The following is a 23693-nucleotide window of genomic DNA, read 5'->3' as shown; positions in this document are numbered from 1 at the left end:
GTGACCGGCTGATCTATTGGGCCCACACGTCACCCTCCTCTGGTCATCCAGGCATTGGTCGGACGGTGCACTGTCTGAGTGGGAAGTACTGGTGGCCCACTTTGGCTAAGGACGTGAGGGAGGGTTTATGTTTCCTCCTGCTCGGTGTGCGCCCAGTGTAAGGCTCCTAGGCATCTGCCCAGAGGTAAGCTACACCCCTTACCCGTTCCACAAGGGCCTTGGTCGCACCTGTCGGTGGATTTCCATACCGATCTTCCTCCATCACAGGGTAACACCACGATCCTGGTCGTTGTGGACCGTTTCTCTAAGTCCTGCCGCCTCCTCCCTCTGCCCGGTCTCCCTACGGCCCTACAGACTGCGGAGGCCTTGTTTACACACTTCTTCCGGAACTACGGGGTGCCTGAGGTCATAGTCTCTGATCGGGGTCCCCAGTTCACGTCCAGGGTCTGGAGAGCGTTCATGGAACATATTCATATTTTCAAGCATGGTGTTGGCTGCATCATGTTATGGGTATGCTTGTCATCGGCAGGGGATGTTTTATGGACAAAAATAAATGGAATGGAGCTAAGAACAATAAGCTTTGATTTGATTTGTTGTAGTATTTTGTATAGATGCCAGAATGTAATGCGTAAAGATATGTAGGCCTACCTGTGCCCACAGCACCATGAAACGAGAGAAGCAATACATGATATCATGCTTCTGACCCCATTCTACTTAAAAATATTGCTGTCGTTAAAAGAATAATAAAAAAATTCAAAAATCATATCAAGCCCTCCATAGCTTACCCTTACGCAGGCTAGCTTTTTTGTCCTGAACATTGTTCTGGAGGCAGCTCTACAGAATGGTCTCTAGCTGGCACAGCCACAAAGTCATTAAATCTTCAGTTTTCATTCATGTTTACAATACGGCCTGTTTAGATTTTTGCAGCTGGTCTATCTAAGGGGATATCGCTCGGTTCTGCCTCCAGGACAAGACTCGTGACAATAAACGTCCAGCTGCTACCCTTATCCAAATCTGGTTCAACAGGATTGCATCTTGTCTTTTTTATCCTGGCATTGGATAGCCTATACATAAAATGGGTTTAAATGGTTTATTCGTCAATACTACATGAGTAAAAGTCTAAAAGTATTTGGGTTTTAAATATACAAAAGTAAAAGGAATTTCTAAAATGTACTTAGGTATCAACAGTAAAAGTAAAAGTATAAATAATTTCAAATTCGTTATATTAAGCAAACCAGATGGCACCATTTCCAGTAGTTTTTTGTTGACGGGTAGCCAGGGGCACACTCCAACACTCAGACATAATTTACAAACAACACATTTGTGTTGTGAGTCCAGCAGATGAGAGGCAGTAGGGATGACCAGGAATTTCTCTTGATAAGTGTGTCAATTTGACCAATTTATTGTCCAAATTTAAGGTTTACATTTGGGTGTCAGGGAAAATGTATGGAGTAAAAATAACATAATTTTATTTTGGAATGTAGTGAAGTAAACATTAAAGTTGCCAAACATTTAAATAGTAACATAAAGTACAGATACCCCAAAAAAAACGAATTAAGTCGTACTTTAAAATATTTTTACTTAAGTAATTTACACCAAAGATGATATGTGACACACTTTTCCAACCTTCGCCAAATTTCTATATTTGTTTTGTTTCCCTATTAACCTATTCTCACAACAATTAACAGGGACCATATTTACAATGAGTATTAGAGTAGGATTGGTGATATCGGATAAGTTTAGCCTTTTAAATCCTAATAAATGAGTTGTATGGACAGGGGGAACCTCTGATTCTAGATCGACACTGCTACTCTGAGACATCTTGTAAATACGGACCCAGTTATCATGTTTCATGGACTCAACCATACAAACGTATGTTTGCTTTAGATGTTTCAGAGTAATACAAGGAACTAAGAAGTTGTGTTTGATACACAGTAATCATTTTAGTTCAACGTCAGGTTTGAGATACAAGATGACTGATTAATTAAACATTGAACTCTTTCAAGATATAGCACATTTCTATGTGAACACAATGTGATAGAATTGGAGAGTTATGGCCGTGTAACCACCTCTCTTCACAGTCCCAGTGTCCTCTACGTCCCTCCTGTCCCTCTCCTGGCCTCCCATGCCACCTCTCTCCACAGTCCCAGTGTCCCAATAACGTCTTACTAACTTCCAAGTGTTTATAAATACCATCTCAAACCGCTTGTGAGCGTGGCTGTTTGTTTAAATCCGTAGGTTCAATATCGAGGCAAGGAAGCTCTATGTCAGCTGCAATATCACACTGGCTTTATTGACTAGAGCCCTTATGGATAGTGCCCTAAATAAGGAATAATTTGTAGTGTAAAGGAATTTAAAGTAAGAGAGACAGAGGGCGTTTAGGTGGTAGTGTGGCACCATGCCAGAGATAAACCACTGCAGTGACGCAGAGAGACAGACAGTAGAGACAGACATTCGGGACAGACAGGGTTTCACATGTGCGTCAGAATCTCCCATGATCCTTTGGGAGGACTGAACAGCCTGTGGGGGAACACAGGGAGGGGCTTCTGAATAAGGAATTAAGCCTTCTATTGGCTCGAAGGGCGGTGAGTGTGTTTTCATATGGGGAGTGCCCTGATAGATGCAGAGAGAGAGAGAGAGAGAGACAGAGAGAGAGAGAGAGACAGAGAGAGAGAGAGACAGAGAGGGAGAGAGAGAGAGAGAGAAAGAAAGAGAGATACAGACAGAGAGAGAGGCGAGAGAGAGAGAGAGAGAGAGAGAGAGAGAGAGAGAGAGAGAGAGCGAGAGAGAGAGAGAGAGAGAGAGCGAGAGCGAGAGAGGGAGGGAGAGCAGAGAGAGTGATTGAATGGGACAGATTGGGAGGTGTGAGAAAAAGCAAGTGAGGCAGAGAGAGAGAGAGAGAAACAGAGAGAGAGGAACAGAGGACACCAACATAGCAACAGTGGAGGGAGAGCAGGCTGAGCAGCATAGAAAAACACCAATAAAAACACTACTCAACGCTACACTGGATTGGATCCACACTGGACAACCTATGTGTGTGTGTGTGTGTGTGTGTGTGTGTGTGAGTCAGCCTGGTTGTGACAGTGTGTGAGAGTGCCTGTGTGTGTGAATGTGTGAGAAACAGAGAGCGGTTGTGTGTATGAGATAATCCGAAAGAACATGCATGTGAGAGACAACCTGTGACTGTGTGTGTGAGGAAGTGGTTTGTTGTGTGTGTGTGTGTGTGTGTGTGTGTGTGTGTGTGTGTTATAGACTGTACTCGACAATGAGTTGTGCAATGCAATGCAGCATTACTTCTGAAGAGAGGAGATACTGAAGAGCGGACACTGCAGGGATACTTGTACAGCTGCTCTTGTGTCAGACACACCACTGTAGCGGACAACGTTAGAGCCCACGGCTGGAGAGAACAGGACCTTCGGCCTGGACAATACCATAGGGATTATACCATTTTGGGATGATCACAGAGGTGGCGTAGACAATACTATACAGGTAGATTGTACCACTGGGACGACGGGGTGATTGTGTGTTTTCAGGATGAATCTGGACCCTGTTCAGGTGATGAAGGGGCAGTCTAACCCAAAGGACCCCACGGCTGCCCCTGTAACTGCCTCGTCAAATGGAGATGGGAAAGGAGGCTGGGTAGAGAAAGAGGAGTTTGACCAAGACCACCTGGGTATCACCACAAAACCCTTACTGGTGAGTTCTGTCTGTCAGTCAGTCAGTCAGTCAGTCTGTTTTCCTTCTCTTATTGTTCTCTGCCTCTGTCCCAGTACTCCTCATTTTATCCATATGGTGCCATTGTCTGTCTGTCTTTCACATGGCCATGTGACAGTTTCAAGTGTTCAAGTTTGGTGGTCAAGAAAAACTATAAACATCACTATTCACGCAGGTATATGGAAATTATTCTCCAACATTACAGGATTCTCTCTCTCTCTCTCTCTCTCTCTCTCTCTAATATTGGAGCGAGTAGTTAAACTCATCTGTGAGCTATTTTATCCTACTTTATAGGCTATTTTATATTTGACTTACTTGAGTGTACCAACCGACGTCCTGTACAGCCTTCTTTATTTTTAGCATTATGGCTACTGACGGCTATCCAATGGATATCAATGGCCAACCATTGACCTCTCCAGTGCCACCTCTGTGAAATGTTCACTAACCAGAGAGACAGCGTGGAAGACCGAGAGCATGCGAAACAGGGGTATGTCTGTGAAAAGTGCCTTTGGTGTGACCGGATGATGGACAATGTTGGGTGGCTGCAGAAGGACATTCCGATGGCTATCCGATGAGCTGAAGGAGAGCAGGAAAGTTCACCAATTTAGCACCGGCCCAGGCTTATCGTATCTTGACGCTGAACGTCTCTCTCGCCCAGGTTGTTGGAGAGTTGGGCGTAGTCGATCTGTCCCACTTCTTGGAGCGGGTGTCTTGTTAAAATTCCACTTCACCACAGAGACTGGGCCAAGGTAGTTAGGCTAAAGGACCCAAGGGAAACGCAGACCCTGGGTGGTCCTTTCCTGCCTTGGAGGATCCGCTCCGCCTGATAAACAGCTTTGTTGGAGGTGGACTGTCTGGTCCCAGGAGTCCGCTCTGATCCTGGAGACTCTGACGCCAGGCAGGTGGGGACCGCTTCACCTTCCGGGCTTCTTGCGACTTCAGACCACTGAGCCAATGGAGGCACTAGTTGCCGCGCTGGATAATTAAAAATAAAATCGTATTCGAAAATACTCGGCTTCATAGAATTCTCAATTTCCGTTACGATACCTGTTTTGTCTAAATTCTGGAAATTGGTCAAGTCTTTGAAACAAAACTCCACCCCCTCGTTGCCCCAGCATTTGTTGTGTTTTTAGTAACCATTTTGCCTCAGCTGGCCATTTATTTGAAAGAATGGTTTCTGAAATGACCTAAAGTTCAACTAGATGGAGTCCTTTATTCACCTCTGGGCTCCCGAGGGGTCGCAGCGGTATAAGGAACTGTATCTCAGCGCTAGAGGCGTCTATACAGACAGCCTGGTTCGATTCCAGGCTGTATCACAACCGGCCGTGATTGGGAGTCCCATAGGGCGGCGCACAATTGGCCCAGTGTCGTCCGGGTTTGGCGGGGGTAGGCCGTCATTGTAAATAAGAATTTGTTCTTAACTGACTTGCCTAGTTAAATTTTAAAAAATTAAAAAGGACATTTTAACATTTTAACAAATATAAGGGAATGATGCACTTCTAGGGATTGACAATTTTTTAAATGTGAACCATTTTATGTCAATGATGTAGTAAGTGCTTGTAAATAATGTATGTTAAAAAAATCCACAGGAGCTGATTCGCTTCAACCCTTTTTTACTGCAGCTTTCTGCCCCACTCATTGTAGAACCTTTGACCCACATTTTGTATTTAATAATACCCCACACCCCCCTTCTGACCAAGATAAAAACCACCCAATGTCTAAACTATCTTGTCTTGTCTGGCAAATTCTCCGCTAAGAACCTTTTTTAACTCTCAGATTCTATTCTTAATGCGAACACGTCTGGTTTTAGACCAGGACAAAGCACTGTTTCAGCTGCTACAATGTTCTTAAATAATGTGTTTAAATTACTTAGATCATAGGAATCACTGTGCTTCCATATTTACAGACCTATTTTACAGGCCATTGATACTTTCGACCATCCCCTACTCATTCAAAGGTTGTCTGAAATGGGCCTCAGTCAGGAGTCTTGGAAGTGGTTAGGTAACTATCTGTTAGATAGTACCTAATGTGTGCTTTCTGATGGATTACTAAAGATGTCCCGCAGGGGTCAATTTTGAGACCTGTCCTCACTATTTACTAATTTATATAAATAATATTGGTCTGTCTGCAAAAACCTGTAATATTCATCTGTATGTAGATGACACTCTTATGTACGCTATTTCTCCAATCAAATTGGGAGTTAATTAGTTGTTTTCTAATTCTCATAGAAATATTTCAGATGGTTTACACATTTATGCATTGGATGGTTCTTTCAATCGAGCAGATTCCCGCCTGTAAATATCTGGCGTTTGGATTGATATAGTCCCGTGTGGCTCAGTTGGTAGAGCATGTTGTTTGCAATGCCAGGGTTGTGGGTTTGATTCCCACGGGGGACCAGTATGGAGAAAAAAATGTATGAAATGTATGCATTCACTACTGTAAGTATCTCTGGATAAGAGTGTCTGCTAAATGACTAAAATGTAAATGTAACGATTGATAAAAATGTGACATTTAAAAGAACATGCAGATGAGCTAGCTGAGAATTGAAGTAGACTTCCTTTATAAAAATAGATCACGCCTCTCCCTAAATAGCAAGAAGCAGGTTGCACAGGCAACCTTCCTGCCAGCTCTTGATTCTGGTGACACCATTTATCAGAATGCAGCAGACACCGCTCTAAAGGCCTTGGATGCGGTGTACCATAGCACGCTGTGCTTTGTCACACTGTGACAGGTTTAATATCACTGCATCATCAGAAGGTTGGTTGGACCTCTCTTAATTCCCGTATATCACTTCATCTCTCCCTTTTTTGTTTAGAAAACTCTTCTGCTCAAGATTCCGACATATCTCACTTCTCTGTTAAAGTAGAAAAATGCGGGGAACCAAATCCGCATATCAGGGATGGTTAACTCTTGAGCTCCCTCTGGTCTCTACCAACCTAGGCAAATCAGCCTTTAGTTTAATAAGCTTTTACTGCAGAGGGATAAATCAGGGTCACACAGAGTGATTCTTTGTAAGTCTTTAACAAATCTACTCTGAAACAAAAGTATACACCTCACACACATCGTTATGGGTTATATCACAGAAGACTGAAATATAACAAAACTGTTTGACATAGAAACACCGGATTTCATTTTTTTAATTGATCTTAATTAATGATGATATTACGAAAAAGATCAATAACATTACACCCATGAAGCCAAAGAGGGCACGTTCGGCTCATTGACTGCAGAAAAGGGCTACACGCCCCCCATGTTTGGAAACATTTAAAAAAATCTTAAAATATCACATCTTGAATCCCTGGTGCAAAGAGAGCAGTCTAGAACGCTGATGAGGGAAGAATTCACTGAGGGCTGCAAGTGTTGTGGTGGTCTATTAGTGTTGTTGTTGGTTGTTTTGGTTTATTAGTGTTGTTGTTTATTGGTGTTGTGGTTTATTAGTGTTGTTGTTTAGTGTTGTTGTTTATTAGTGTTGTTGTTTATTAGTGTTGTGGTTTATTAGTGGTGTGGTTTATTAGTGTTGTGGTTTATTAGTGTTGTGGTTTATTAGTGCTGTTGTTTATTAGTGTTGTGGTTTATTAGTGTTGTTGTTTATTAGTGTTGTGGTTTATTAGTGTTGTGGTTTATTAGTGTTGTTGTTTATTAGTGTTGTGGATATTAGTGTGGTGGTTTATTAGTGTTGTTGTTGGTTGTGTTGGTTTATTAGTGTTGTGGTTTATTAGTGCTGTTGTTTATTAGTGTTGTGGTTTATTAGTGTTGTGGTTTATTAGTGTTGTTGTTTATTAGTGTTGTTGTTTATTAGTGTTGTGGTTTATTAGTGTTGTGGTTTATTAGTGTTGTTGTTTATTAGTGGTGTGGTTTATTAGTGTTGTTGTTTATTAGTGTTGTTGTTTATTAGTGTTGTTGTTTATTAGTGTTGTGGTTTATTAGTGTGGTAGTTTATTAGTGTGTTGGTTTATTAGTGTTGTGGTTTGTTAGGGGTGTGGATATTAGTGTTGTGGTTTATTAGTGTTGTGGTTTATTAGTAGTGTGGTTTATTAGTGTGGTGGTTTATTAGTGTTGTTGTTGGTTGTGTTGGTTTATTAGTGGTGTGGTTTGTTAGGGGTGTGGATATTAGTGTTGTTGTTTGTTAGGGTTGTGGTTTATTAGTGTTGTTGTTTATTAGTGTTGTGGTGTATTAGTGGTGTGGTTTATTAGTGTTGTGGTGTATTAGTGTTGTGGTTTATTAGTGCTGTTGTTTATTAGTGTTGTGGTTTATTAGTGTTGTAGTTTATTAGTGTTGTGGTTTGTTATTGTTGTGGATTTTAGTGTTGTTGTTTATTAGTGTTGTGGTTTATTAGTGTGGTAGTTTATTAGTGTGTTGGTTTATTAGTGTTGTGGTTTGTTAGTGTTGTTGTTGGTTGTGTTGGTTTATTAGTGGTGTGGTTTGTTAGGGTTGTGGTTTATTAGTGTTGTAGTTTATTAGTGTTGTTGTTTGTTAGGGTTCTGGTTTATTAGTGTTGTGGTTTATTAGTGTTGTGGATATTAGTGTTATGGTGTATTAGTGTTGTGGTTTAATAGTGTTATGGTTTATTAGTGGTGTGATTGGTTGTGGTGGTTTATTAATGTTGTGGTCTGTTATTGTTGTGGTTTATTAGTGGTGTGGTTTATTAGCGGTACTGAGATCTGGTCTGTCTGTATCCTGTAGTTAATTGTTTGCTGTTTTATTGATATATTGAATTATCATGTTGTGAGTTGTTTTTTCTCAGGGTACCAGTGTGAATGAGACCCTGGTCTCAGTTGGGCTCCCCTGAATAAATAAAACAAATTAAACACGTCTCTCACTCCCCCCTCTATCTTTTCAAAACATTCCTTGTTCTCTCTAATTGACAATCTGAAACTGCTTCCTGTTTCTCTTTTGCTTTCTATTTGACAATCTGAAACGGCTTCCTGTTTCTCTCATGCTTTCTATTTGACAATCTGAAACTGCTTCCTGTTTCTCTCATGCTTTCTATTTGACAATCTGAAACTGCTTCCTGTTTCTCTCTTGCTTACTATTTGACAATCTGAAACTGCTTCCTGTTTCTCTCTTGCTTACTATTTGACAATCTGAAACTGCTTCCTGTTTCTCTCATGCTTTCTATTTGACAATCTGAAACTGCTTCCTGTTTCTCTCTTGCTTTCTATTTGACAATCTGAAACTGCTTCCTGTTTCTCTCTTGCTTACTATTTGACAATCTGAAACTGCTTCCTGTTTCTCTCATGCTTTCTATTTCTTAAATTTTCTTTCTCAATATTGTATTCTCTCTTTTTCCCTATTTATCTTTCTCTCTGTCCATCTCTTTATCTTTCTTTTTCTAACACTAATGTCAGTCATCACACGCTCTGCTCTCAGGGATTAGGCTGTAGGTCCTACATCTACTGTATCTCCCACCTTTTACAGGCTAGCTAAGCAGGGGCATATGTACCGTCGCCTACAAAATTATTGGCACCCTTGATAAAGATGAGTAAAAATGACTGTAGAAAAATATAATATAAATACTGAGCTATATTGTAGGCTAAAAAAATTATCTAACTTGACATTTTTTTTGAGTACAATATAGTTCAGTATTTGTATTATATTTTTTTATACAGTCATTTTTGCTCATCTTTATCAAGGGTGCCAATACTTTTGGAGGTGAATGTCTGAGAGACTGTCAGGTGTTCTCAAAACAAAATCTCCTACCTTGTAATCTGCTTTACAGTAAATACTGTAAACACCTATAACACACATGGGGTTGGGGGGGGGGTTAAAGAATGGTTAATGAGACATTCTCTGGAGGTTATTGTTGTTGACAGGTAAGGAGCACAAACAAGGATTTCCAGGGAAAGAGAGAGAGAGGGCAGAGAGAGAGAGTGAGAGAGATATAGAGGAGAGATAGGGGAGAGTGAGAGAGGGGAAGAGAGTGCTTCTATGTATGTGTGCATGTCTGTGTTTGTGTATGCGTGTGTGCACGTGAGAGTGTTGATAGTAGCTGTGTAATCTGTACTGGTTGAGGATTATTCCGAGAGCACCTATTTTAATTAAGGATTTGCCCCTTTTTTTTCAATTTTTGACCTAAAATGACATACTCAAATCTAACTGCCTGAAGCTCAGCCATTTAGTATGGACATTTAATATAGTCATTAAGTATACTCATTTAGTATAGTCATTAATATGGTCATTTAGTATAGTTATTTAGTATAGTCATTAGTATAGTCTTTAATATAGTCATTTAGTATGGCCATTAATATAGTCATTAGTATAGTCATTTAGTATAGTAATTTAGTATGGTCATTTAGTATAGTCATTTAGTATAGTCATTTACGGAGCTGTGAGGGGAACAGCACCTCCGTACCTTCAGGCTCTGATCAGGCCCTACACCCAAAGAAGGGCACTGCGTTCATCCACCTCGGGCCTGCTCGCCTCCCTACCTCTGCGGAAGCACAGTTCCCGCTCAGCCCAGTCAAAACTGTTCGCTGCTCTGGCACCCCAATGGTGGAACAACCTCCCTCACGACGCCAGGACAGCGGAGTCAATCACCACCTTCCGTAGACACCTGAAACCCCACCTCTTTAAGGAATACCTGGGATAGGATAAAGTAATCCTTCTAATCCCCCCCCCCTAAAAGATTTAGATGCACTATTGTAAAGTGGTTGTTCCACTGGATATCATAAGGTGAATGCACCAATTTGTAAGTCGCACTGGATAAGAGCGTCTGCTAAATGACGTAAATGTAAATCTAAATTTAGTATAGTCATTTAGTATAGTCATTAATATAGTCATTTAGTATAGTTATTTAGTATAGTCATTAATATAGTCATTAATATAGTCATTAGTATAGCCAGTTAGTATAGCCAGTTAGTATAGCCAGTTAGTATAGCCAGTTAGTATAGCCAGTGTCACAAGCGTCGTTGTATGTAGACCAAAACGCAGCGGGTATGTGAATGCTCATGTTCCTTTTATTGAAGAAAAACCAAACAAAACACTTACACAAAACAAACGACGAAAACAGTCCTGTAAGGTGCTCAGACTATACACAGAAACAACCACCCACAAACACAAGAGAAAAATAAACCCACTTAAATATGGCCTCCAATTAGAAGCAACAACAACCAGCTGTCTCTAATTGGAGGTCGTTCCCAAAACTAACATAGATATAGAAAAACTAGAAAACCCACATGGAAATAGAAAACATAGAACATAAACCAAAACCCCGAAACACACTAAACAAAACACCCCCTGCCACGCCCTGACCACACTACAATAACAAACACCCCCTGCCACGCCCTGACCACACTACAATAACAAACACCCCCTGCTACGCCCTGACCACACTACAATAACAAACACCCCCTGCCACGCCCTGACCACACTACAATAACAAACACCCCCTGCCACGCCCTGACCAAACTACAATAACAAACAACCTCTTTTACTGGTCAGGACGTGACCGCCAGTTAGTATGGTCATTTAAGATGGTCATTTAGTATAGCCATTTAAGATGGCGCCGAAGAGGATGGCTTTCGTTCGTTTTTCTGCATTGTTTTTTAACTTATTTTGTACAAAATGTTTCTGCTACCATCTCTTATGACCAAAAATAACTTCTGGACATCAGAAATGGGATTACTCACCACGAACTGGTAGATGCTTTTTCCTTTAACTAGTCCAACGAGAAAGATATACTGCTCTCCCAAGAACAGACCCAGATCCATTTCATTTGCGTGAAGAAAAGACTGAGGAAAAGAGGACGCAGATCCGGCTGCCTTTTGAGAATCCGTAGGCGAGCGAGTAAACTCCCACTGCCATCAATTCTACTTGCTAACGTGCAAAAAATGGATGATCTACGATAATTACTATCCTACCAACGGGACATAAAAAACTGTAACATCTTATGTTTCACCGAGTCGTGGCTGAACAATGACACGGATCATATAGAGCTGGAGGGATTTTCAACGCACCGGCAGAACAGAGAAGCTACGTCTGGTAAGACGAGGGGTGGGGGTGTGTGTCTATTTGTCAATAACAGCTGGAGTGCGATGTCTAATATTTAAAGAAGTCTCGAGGTTTTGCTCACCTGAGGTAGAGTACCTCATGATAAGCTGTAGACCACACTATATACCAAGAGAGTCTATATTATTCGTAGCCGTCTATTTACCACCACAGGCCGATGCTGGCACTAAGACTGCACTCAACCAACTCTACAAGGCCACAAGCAAACAAGAAAATGCTCACCCAGAAGTGGCGCTACCTAGTGGCCGTGGACTTTAACGCAGGCAAACTTAAATCAGTTTTCCACATTTTTACCATCATGTGCACCCAGAGGAAAAACAACTCTAGACCACCTTTACTCCAAACAAAGAGACGCGTACAAAGCTCTCTCCTGGCCCTCCATTTGGCAAATCTGACCATAATTATATCCTCCTGATTCCTGTTTATTAGCAAAAACTACGCTAAAAGACTGTTTTGCTAGCACAGACTGGAATAGGTTCCGGGATTTATCCAATGGCATTGATGAGTACACCACTTCAGTCATCGGCTTCATCAATACGTGCATTGACAACGTCGTCCCCACTGTGACTGTACGTACATATCCCAACCAGAAGCCATGGATTACAGGCAACATCCGCATTGACCTAAAGGCTAGAGCTGCCACTTTCAAGGAGCGGGAGACCTAATCCGGACGCTTATAAGAAATCCCGCTATGCCCTCAGACGAACCATCAAACAAGCAAAGCGTCAAACACAGGATTAAGATTGAATCTTACTACACCGGCTCTGATGCTCATCGGATGTGGCAGGACTTGAAAACTATTACAGACTACAAAGGGAAACCCAGACGTGAGTTGCCAAGTGACGCAAACCTACCAGACGAGCTAAATGCCTTTTATGCTCGCTTCGAGGCAAGCAACACTGAAGCATGCACGAGAGAACCAGCTGTTCTGGAGGACTGTGTGATAACGCTCTCGGTAGCCGATGTGGGCAAAACCTTTAAACAGGTCAACATTCACAAAGCCGCCAGGCCAGATGGATTACCAGGACATGTACTCAAAGCATGCGGGACCAACTGGCAAGTGTCTTCACTGATGTTTTCAACCTCTCCCTGACTGAGTCTGTAATACCTACATGTTTCAAGCAGACCACCATTGCCCCTGTGCCCAACGAAGCGAAGATAACCTGCCTAAATGATTACCTACCCGTAGTACTCACGTTAGTTGCCATGAAGTGCAATGAAAGGCTGGTTCTGGCTCACATCAACAGCATTCCTCCCAGATACCCTAGATCCACTCCAATTCGCAAACCGCCCCAACAGATCCACAGATGACGCAATCTCAATCACACTCCAAACTGCCCATTCCCACCTGGACAAAAGGAACACCTATGTGAGAATGCTGTTCATTGACAACAGCTCAGTGTTCAAAACCATATTGCCCACGAAGCTCATCACTAAGCTAAGGACCCTTGGACTTAACACTTCCCACTCTGCAACTGGATCCTGGACTTCCTGACGGGCTGCCCCCAGGTGGTGAGGGTAGGTAACAACACGTCTGCCACGCTGATCCTCAACACTGGGGCCCCTCAGGGGTGTGTACTTAGTCCCCTCCTGTACTCCCTGTTCACCCACGACTGCGTGGCCAAACACAACTCCAACAACATCATTAAGTTTGCTGACAACACAACAGTGGTAGGCCTGATCACCGACAACGATGAGACAGCCTATAGGGAGGAGGTCAGAGAACTGGCAGTGTGGTGCCAGGACAACAACCTCTCCATCAATGAGAGCAAGACAAAGGAGCTTATCATGGACTACAGGAAAAGGCAGGCCGAACAGGCCCCCATTAACATCAACGGGGCTTTAGTGGAGTGGGTCGAGAGTTTCAAGTTCCTTGGTGTCCACATCACCAACCATCTATCATGGTCCAAACACACCAAGACAGTCGTGAAGAGGGTACGACAAAACCTTTTCCCCCTCAGGAGACTGAAGATTTGGCAAAAAAGTTATACAGCTGCACCATCGAGAGCATCCTGACCGGTTGCATCACAGCCTGGTATGGCCATCTGCTCGGCATCTGACCACAAGGCGCAACAGAGTGTAGAGAGTACAGCCCAGTACAGCCCAGTACATCAAGCTTCCTGCAATCCAGGACCTAAATAATAGGCAGTGTCAGAGGAAAGCCCATAAAATTGTCAAAGACACCAGTCACCCAAGTCATAGACAGTTTGCTCTGCTACCGCATGGCAAGCCGTACCGGAGTGCCAAGTCTAAGACCAAAAGGCTCCTTAACAGCTTCTAACCCCAAGCCATAAGAATGCTGAACAACTAATCAAATGGCCACCGGACTATTATATTGACCCCCCCCCCCACCCCCCTTCCATTTGTTTTGTACACTGCTGCTACTCGCTGTTTATTATCTATGCATAGTCACATATCCGTTCCTACCTACATGTACAAATTACCTCTAACCTGTACCCCCCACACTGACTTGGTACCGGTACCCCTTGTATATAGCCTCATTATTGTTATGTTATTGTGTTACTTTTTAGTATTTTTAACTTTAGTTTATTGGGTAAATATTTGATTAAAACTGTACTGTTGGTTGAGGGCTTGTAAGTAAGCATTTCACGGTAAGGTCCACACTTGTTGTATTCGGCGCACGTGACAAATAAAGATAGATTTGATTCGATTTGATTTTAGTATAGCCATTTAGTATAGTCAGCAATGTCTATGATATTAGTTTAATAACTAATCAGTTCAGGTTAGTTACATAGTCATTAATCGATTACGTTCCCTGTAGTTCCCTTAGGGATGCCGGGAAACATGAAATCTAATGGATAAGGCTTTTATTTAGTAAATATTTTAAAGAACACTAAAATCCATCTTTGTTCAGAAAGCAAATGGCTTTCCAAAAATCTACTGCTTTATGTTAAAATAGCAATCTCTGGTGCAGTGTAGTTAACACTATTCTACTGTAGTGGTGCAGTATAGTTAACACTATTCTACTGTAGTGGTGCAGTCCCCCTGTTTCTCATCTCTCCTCTCCCCTTGTTTCTCGTTTCTCCTCTCTCCTCTCCCCCTGTTTCTCCTCTCTCCTCTCCCCCTGTTTCTCCTCTCTCCTCTCCCCCTGTTTCTCCTCTCTCCTCTCCCCCTGTTTCTCCTCTCTCCTCTCCCCGTTTCTCCTCTCTCCTCTCCCCCTGTTTCTCCTCTCTCCTCTCCCCCTGTTTCTCCTCTCTCCTCTCCCCCTGTTTCTCCTCTCTCCTCTCCCCCTGTTTCTCCTCTCTCCTCTCCCCCTGTTTCTCATCTCTCCTCTCCCCCTGTTTCTCCTCTCTCCTCTCCCTCTGTTTCTCCTCTCTCCTCTCCCCCTGTTTCTCCTCTCTCCTCTCCCCCTGTTTCTCCTCTCTCCTCTCCCCCTGTTTCTCCTCTCTCCTCTCCCCCTGTTTCTCCTCTCTCCTCTCCCCTTGTTTCTCCTCTCTCCTCTCCCCTTGTTTCTCCTCTCTCCTCTCCCTTTGTTTCTCCTCTCCCCTTGTTTCTCCTCTCCCCTCTCCCCTGTTTCTTCTCTCCCCTCTCTCCCGTCTATCCCTGTTTCTCTTCTCTCCTCTCTCCTTGTTTCTCTTCTCTCCCCCTGTTTCTCCTCTCTCCTCTCCCCTTGTTTCTCCTCTCCCCCTGTTTCTCCTCTCTCCTCTCCCCTTGTTTCTCCTCTCTCCTCTCCCCCTGTTTCTCCTCTCTCCTCTCTCCCTGTTTCTCCTCTCTCCTCCCCCCCTGTTTCTCCTCTCTCCTCTCCCCCTGTTTCTCCTCTCTCCTCTCCCCTTGTTTCTCCTCTCCCCTTGTTTCTCCTCTCCCCTCTCCCCCGTTTCTTCTCTCCCCTCTCTCCCCTTTACCCCTGTTTCTCTTCTCTCCCCCTGTTTCTCCTCTCTCCCCTCTCCCCCTTTTTCGCCTCTCTCCTCTCCCTCTGTTTCTCCTCCCTCATCTCTCCATGTTTTTTCTGTCTCCTCTATCCCTCTGTTTCTCCTCTCCCCTTATCTACCCTCCACCAGTTTGTTACTTCCCCTACACCCCTTTTGTGCTGACATAATGTTTTCCCTCTCTCTGTTCTCTTCTACCTTCTCCGGTCTCTGTTCTCCTCTACCTTCTCCTCTCTCTGTTCTCCTCTACCTTCTCCTCTACCTTCTCCTCTCTCTGTTCTCCTCTACCTTCTCCTCTCTCTGTTCTCCTCTACCTTCTCCTCTCTCTGTTCTCCTCTACCTTCTCCTCTCTCTGTTCTCCTCCTCCTTATCCCAGCTTTCTCGTTATCCTAAACTCCTCTAATTTCTCTCTTCTTTGTCATTATAATTTCCCCCTCTCCCCTTGTCCTTATCGTTCTCCTTTCTCCTCTCTTACCTCTTTCCCCCTTTCCTCTGTCATGTACTGTTGTTTCCTCTCCTCTCCTCTCCTCTCCTCTCCTCTTCTCCTCTCTTCTCTTCTCCTCTCTTCTCTTCTCTTCTCCTCTCCTTCCCTGGTGTCCACTATGGAGGGTGTCTGGTTTTGAGTTATGTAAATACCATATCATGACTCATAATCCTGTGATCACAGTTATTAAACAGACCTGTCCGATGGGCAGACATAACTCTCACAGGAGCATTTTAATTCTGTACTCCTCGTGTAAGGAGAAAACACTGAGCAGAATATGACGGAGATTACATACAGTGAGCTCCAAAAGTATCAGGCTGGTGACACCTTTTGATGTTGTTTTGGTTCTGTACTCCGGCACTTTGGATTTGCAATGATACAATGACTATGAAGTTAAAGTGCAGACTGTTGGCTTTAATTTGAGGGGATTTTCACCCATATCAGGTGAATCGTTTACAAATTGCAGTACTTTTTACATGGTCCCACCCATTTTAGGGGACCGAAGGTATTGGGAAAAATTTACTTATAACTAGGAAAGTCAGGAACAAATTCTTACTTACAATGATGGCCTACCCCAGAAAACACTGGGCCAATTGAAGAGGGTTGGACTGTAAACCTACAGGACAGTAGATCTCCAGGAAGAGGGTTGGACTGTAAACCTACAGGACAGTAGATCTCCAGGAAGAGGGTTGGACTGTAAACCTACAGGACAGTAGATCTCCAGGAAGAGGGTTGGACTGTAAACCTACAGGACAGTAGATCTCCAGGAAGAGGGTTTGACTGTAAACCTACAGGACAGTAGATCTCCAGGAAGAGGGTTGGACTGAAAACCCACAGGACAGTAGATCTCCAGGAAGAGGGTTGGACTGTAAACCTACAGGACAGTAGATCTCCAGGAAGAGGGTTGGACTGTAAACCTACAGGACGGTAGATCTCCAGGAAGAGGGTTGGACTGTAAACCTACAGGACGGTAGATCTCCCGGAAGAGGGTTGGACAGCCCTGATGTATGTAGTTCTGTCCTTGAGCTGTCCATGTCTAGTAATGTTCTGTATTATGTCATGTTTCATGTTTTGTTTGGACCCCAGGAAGAGTAGCTGCTAGGATCACACAGGACACCAGATACGACAGGAGAATTATACCAGATAGGACAGGAGAATTACACCAGATACGACAGGAGAATTACACCAGATACGACAGGAGAATTACACCAGATACGACAGGAGAATTACACCAGATACGACAGGAGAATTACACCAGATACGACAGAAGAATTATACCAGATACGACAGGAGAATTACACCAGATACGACAGGAGAATTACACCAGATACGACAGGAGAATTACACCAGATACGACAGGAGAATTACACCAGATACGACAGACTGACCGTAAACCGGTTACCCCAGGACAGGGTCACCCAGGCAGGATATAATCCCACCCACTTTTTCAAAGCACATCTCTCACACCACCAGAAGGATATCAACAGACCACTAACTTACTACCCTGAGACAAGGCAGAGTATAACCCATAAATATCTCCACCACCCGCACGACCCTGTGGAGGTGCAAAATCGGACAGGGAGATCACGTCAATGGTTCAACCCACTCAAAGTTGAGTACAGCAAAAACATATCCAGGCATGACGTGATGCAGCCCTCTCAGGAACGATATGGGATAGATGCTATTCTTAGACCTGAAATACCTTGGGGACGGAGTTATAGCACATTTAATAGTTATATCATATTGCACAGAAAGGTCTCTTTAAAAGCTGTAACATATTCAAGAGTTAAGTCATATTGCAAAGAAATCTTTATTTAAAAAAAAAAAAATTAACTAGGCAAGTCATTTAAGAACAAATTCTTATTTACAATCACGGCCTACTGGGGAACATTGGGTTAACTTCCTTCTTCAGGGGGCAGAACGAGAGATTTTTTACCTTGTCAGCTCAGGGATTTGATCCGGCAAACCTCAAGGTCTTGCATCATCAACTGTGAGATGCTCTCGGGAGAATGTAAAGGCTGTATCTGTGTCCCAAATGACAGCCTATTCCCTATATAGAGCACTACTTTAGACCAGAGCTGACACCCTATTCCCTATATAGTGCACCACTTTAGACCAGATCCCTATGGCACCCTATTCCCTATATAGTGCACTACTTTAGACCAGAGTCCTATAGAACCCTATTCCCTATATAGTGCACTACTTTAGACCAGAGCTGACACCCTATTCCCTATATAGTGCACTACTTTAGACCAGAGCTGACACCCTATTCCCTATATAGTGCAATACTTTTCACATTACAGGGATCTGAGTATTTGATCACATGGGATCAACCACATTCTAGAGGATATTATGAAGTCAGTTGACCCTCTGCATATCATCCCATGTTTGATATCCCTGGCTTAAGGATATAAGAGGCAGTCAAGCATCCTATACTGTAAAGGTCTCATATAAAGAGCAGTCAAGCATCTTGTACTATAAAGGTCTCATTTAAAGAGCACTCAAGCATCTTGTACTGTAAAGATCTCATATAAAGAGCACTCAAACATCTTGTACTGTAAAGATCTCATATAAAGAGCACTCAAGCATCTTGTACTGTAAAGATCTCATATAAAGAGCACTCAAGCATCTTGTACTGTAAAGATCTCATATAAAGAGCAGGCAAGCATCTTGTACTGTAAAGATCTCATATAAAGAGCACTCAAGCATCTTGTACTGTAAAGATCTCATATAAAGAGCACTCAAGCATCTTGTACTGTAAAGATCTCATATAAAGAGCACTCAAGCATCTTGTACTGTAAAAATCTCATATAAAGAGCACTCAAGCATCTTGTACTGTAAGGGCCTCATATAAAGAGCACTCAAGCATCTTGTACTATAAAGGTCTCATATAAAGAGCAGTCAAGCATCTTGTACTGTAAAGATCTCATATAAAGAGCACTCAAGCATCTTGTACTGTAAAGACCTCATATAAAGAGCAGTCAAGCATCTTGTACTGTAAAGATCTCATATAAAGACGATCAGCAGCAATGAAACTCCCATCTCTCTCAGAGGCATTCTTTAGTATAAGAACCTTCTGAAATATGAAGGCAGGACAGTAGCTGACTGCTATAAAAAACCTAGTCATTCCTCAAGAGGGAATTGTGCAAGTGCGAACATCAGATTGTGCATTGCTGCTGTCTTTGGCAAGGTTAGGAATCCCCTTGAAAAATAGGTTATTGACGGTAAATTTTTTATTTCGTTTTCAAAGGGATTGTCTGGATAAATAGAGAGATGATAAACAGTGTGCAAATAGAAAATGGAAACTATACTGTTGTGTAAACAAGTCATTATTTTGGGTAACATCACAGGATGAATGAATCATTGAAACTGTGAACATTTTATTTTTATTTGTGAAGGTGTCATGTCACAGAAGAGCCCGGAAGGTGGAGGGAGGCGTTTTCTTTGTAAGTATGAACACGGCAATGTGTGCCAGGGTCAAAGGTTATGTCCATGATGATAGTCGGTCACCTCTAACCTTTGACCTTTTTTTTTAACCTCCTTTGTGAAATGTACGCATGACCCTCTGGATGCATCTACTAACGAACGTTTTACAGCATTTTATGAGCAATGAATTCTAACCGCAAAACCATTATGGGTTAGCGGTCAAACGTGGAAGAAGGATTGTCTTTGTGAAAAAGCAAAAATCGGTAGTTATGAATGCTTCAGCACGTCTGATAAGGCACTATATCGCCTGTGTTTATGCATTAAGAGGTTTTGTGTGAAGGCAAAATGCAATGCGTTTCATGTATAATACACAGGTGATTGATAAAAGTTTTCCCAATGCGATTTTGTTCTGTGGTCATACCATTTCTATTGGTTTTCTCTCTGTCATAATCCTGTTAAATATTAGCCACGATCAGTAGTGACTGTCAGTAATAACGACACGTATTTAACTACCAATTGACCGTTAGTTCCCTTCAGTTGATACGTATCATTCCAATGTACTGTTTACTTGAATTTGCTTCCTCTGTCACTTCCATGTGGTTGTTGCTGAGGATCACTAGTAAAAGTGGATTACGTTTCATGTAAATACAAATTGGATGTGAACGCTAACTAAAGAACTATGGAGCACAGATCAAACCGTTTTTACAGTTTGACCCTGAGAGATGGCACAATACTTTACACAATACCGTTTACACACAGTTCCATGTTCAATGAGGGTATACAGTATATTTATACTATATTACACTATAGGGTATACAGTATATTTATACTACAATACACTAAAGAGTATACATTATATGTATACTACAATACACAAAATGGTATACAGTGTATTTATACTATACTATAGGGTATACATTATATTTATACTATACTACACTATAGGGTATACATTATATGTATACTACAATACACTATAGGGTATACATTATACTCATATTATAATACACTATAGGGTATACCGTATATTTATGCTATAATACACTAAAGGGTATACAGTATATTTATACTATAATACACTATATGGTATACAGTATATTTATATTATAATACACTATAGGGTATACAGTATATTTATATTATAATACACTATAGGGTATACATTATACTTATATTATAATACACTCTTCCCCCTGTTTCAATTCTATGTACAATAATCTTCTAAGATTACCATGGGTGATGAGTCAAACCATCGTTGTATTATTTTGTGCATAAAGGCTCTCCAACCCAATTTTTCCTTATAGGTAAGATTTTTGAATACTTCCCTAAACATAAATAAGCTGTAATATTTGATTGTTTTTAATCTAAGCATTGGGTTCTGAAACCGAGACAAAAATGAATATTTATTTCATTGACCTCCAAATTCTGAACGCATTCCCCCTAAGCTTACATTCTATTGTTGTTTCGATCAAATTCAAATTAAAGGTAAACAGTATTTAAAGGGATTGCTTTAGATAAATGGACAAAAAAAAAACGAATTGTATGAAAACCTCCTGATCAATTCTGTCTGCCACCCAATGGGTATGTTTTCGGGGCGGTTGAATTAAATGTATTCAACGCGCAAGGGAGCCACACCCACATAGCTTGCCTTACCACGCACCTGCATAACCTAAGTCTGACCGTTATGCACCTGCATAACCTAAGTCTGACCGTTATGCACCTGCATAACCTAAGTCTGACCGTTATGCACCTGCATAACCTAAGTCTGACCGTTATGCACCTGCATAACCTAAGTCTGACCGTTATGCACCTGCATAACCTAAGTCTGACCATTATGCACCTTCATAACCTAAGTCTGACCGTTATGCACCTGCATAACCTAAGTCTGACCGTTATGCACCTGCATAACCAAAGTCTGAATACCAACTACTGAGAAGTGTTTAAATCAAAACGTGTGAAAAAAAACATGACGAAGCAGAACTAATCATATTTAAACTCAGCAAAAAAAGAAAAGTCTTCTTACTGTCAACTGCATTTATTTTCAGCAAAATTGTGTAAATATTTGTATGAACATAACAAGATTCAACAACTGAAACAATAACTGAACAAGTTCCCCAGACATGTGACTAACAGAAATTGAAAACCACCAGCTGCATTAAGTACTGCAGTGCATCTCCTCCTTATGGACGAGATTTGCCAGTTCTTGCTGTGAGATGTTACCACACTCTTCCACTGGGGGGAATGGCCCTAGCCCTCACCCTCCGATCCAGCGTTGAGATTGCCTGCAATGACAACAGTCCGATGATGCTGTGACACACCGCCCCAGACCATGACGGACCCTCCACCTCCACATCGATCCCGCTCCAGAGGACAGCCCTCGGTGTAACGCTCATTCCTTCGACGATAAACGTGAATCCGACCATCACCCCTGGTGAGACAAAACCGCGACTCGTCAGTGAAGAGCACTTTTTGCCAGTCCTGTCTTGTCCAGCGCCGGTGGGTTTGTGCCCATAGGCGACGTTCGGGCAGTTGTTGTTGCTATCCTGTACCTGTCCCCCAGGTGTGATGTTCGGATGTACCAATCCTGTGCAGGTGTTGTTACACGTGGTCTGCGACTGCGAGGACGATCAGCTCTCCGTCCTGTCTCCCTGTAGCGCCGTCTTAGGCGTCTCAGAGTACCGAGATTGCAATTTGTTGCCCTGGCCACATTGGCAGTCCTCATGCCTCCTTGCAGCATGCCTAAGGCACGTTCACGCAGATCAGCAGGGACCCTGGGCATCTTTCTTTTGGTGTTTTCCAGAGTCAGTAGAAAGGCCTCTTTAGTGTCCTAAGTTTTCATAACTGTGACCTTAATTGCCTACCGTCTGTAAGCTGTTAGTGTCTTAACAACCGTTCCACAGGTGCATGTTCATTAATTGTTTATAGTTCATTGAACAAGCATGGGAAACAGAGTTTAAACCCTTTACAATGAAGATCTGTGAAGTTATTTGGATTTTTACGAATTACCTTTGAGAGTTAGGGTCCTGAAAAAAAGGGACTTTTCTTTTGTTGCTGAGTTCCTACATGCGATATCTGGGTTGATCTGTGTGTTTACAATCCAGTTTCATTCTCAGTAAGTGTGGTGGAGGACAACGCCACATTGCATGCCTGAAATTGTATCACCTTTAACTGCCGTTGTTTCTAGGCCCTGTCAACCTTGACAGGAGTCATTGAGTATTTGTACACACGTCCTGGAGTGCATGTCTGTCTATTCACACACCAGTTTGTGTGTGTGTGTGTGTGTGTTTTTCTACATATACTAACTCAATCTCTATGGTCACTAACTATAGGACATCAGGTGATATATATCAGTGGGAGGCAATGTGTGTGTGTGTGTGTGTGTGTGTGTGTGTGTGTGTGTGTGGAGGGGGGGTGGGTGAGAGAGAGAGAGAGAGAGGGAGAGCTCAGGACAGCCTGTGGCCTATTGACTGGGAAAGAGCTATTAGACTCTCTCTCTCACACACACACACACACACACACACACACACACACACACACACACACACACACACACACACACACACACACACTGATCTTTATCTCAATCGTGACCCTCTTTCCTGCCCTGGTGTTTTCCTCCTCCCCCCTCCCCCCTCCCCCCTCCACCCTCCACCCTTACCCTCCACCCTCCACCCTCCACTCTCCCCCGTCCCCCCTCCACCCTCCCCCCTCCACCCTCCACCCTCTACCCCCCTCCACCCTCTACCCCCTCCACCCTCTACCCTCTACCCTCTACCCCCCTCCACCCCTCTACCCCCTCCACCCTCTACCTTCCACCCTCTACCCCCTCCACCCTCCACCCTCTACCCCCTCCACCCTCTACCCTCCACCCTCCACCCTCCACACTCCACCCTCTACCCTCTACCCTCTCCACCCTCTACCCTCTCCACCCTCCACTCTCCCCTCTCCACCCTCCACCCTCCACCCTCCACTCTCCACTCTCCACCCTCCACCCTCTACCCTCTACCCTCTACCCTCTACCCTCCACTGTCCACCCTAGCGTCATCTGACTTCAACCCCAATGTGGGTGACTAATGCAGGGCGCCCTGTATGGAATGCCACCCCTCCCTCTCTCTCTCCCACTCTCCCCCCTTTTCTCTCTCTCTCTCTCTCTCTCTCCCCTCTCTCTCCCCTC

At 43.0% G+C, this 23693-nt stretch overlaps 1 protein-coding gene across 1 annotated transcript in view; it reads left to right on the top strand.

The window, feature by feature from the left end:
- Positions 1 to 3405: 3405 nt before the first annotated feature.
- nt5c1aa (5'-nucleotidase, cytosolic IAa) overlaps positions 3406 to 23693 on the top strand; it is a gene marked incomplete in the record, with an annotated part of 37561 nt that continues 17273 nt past the window's right edge. The window contains 2 exon segments of the mRNA XM_029732840.1: positions 3406 to 3696; positions 19492 to 19539. Coding sequence (XP_029588700.1) covers positions 3535 to 3696; positions 19492 to 19539 — 210 coding nt within the window.

Source organism: Salmo trutta, chromosome 34, assembly GCF_901001165.1.
Source record: "Salmo trutta chromosome 34, fSalTru1.1, whole genome shotgun sequence".
Taxonomy (NCBI): Eukaryota; Metazoa; Chordata; class Actinopteri; order Salmoniformes; family Salmonidae; genus Salmo; species Salmo trutta.
This window is presented reverse-complemented; position numbering and strand designations above follow the sequence as displayed.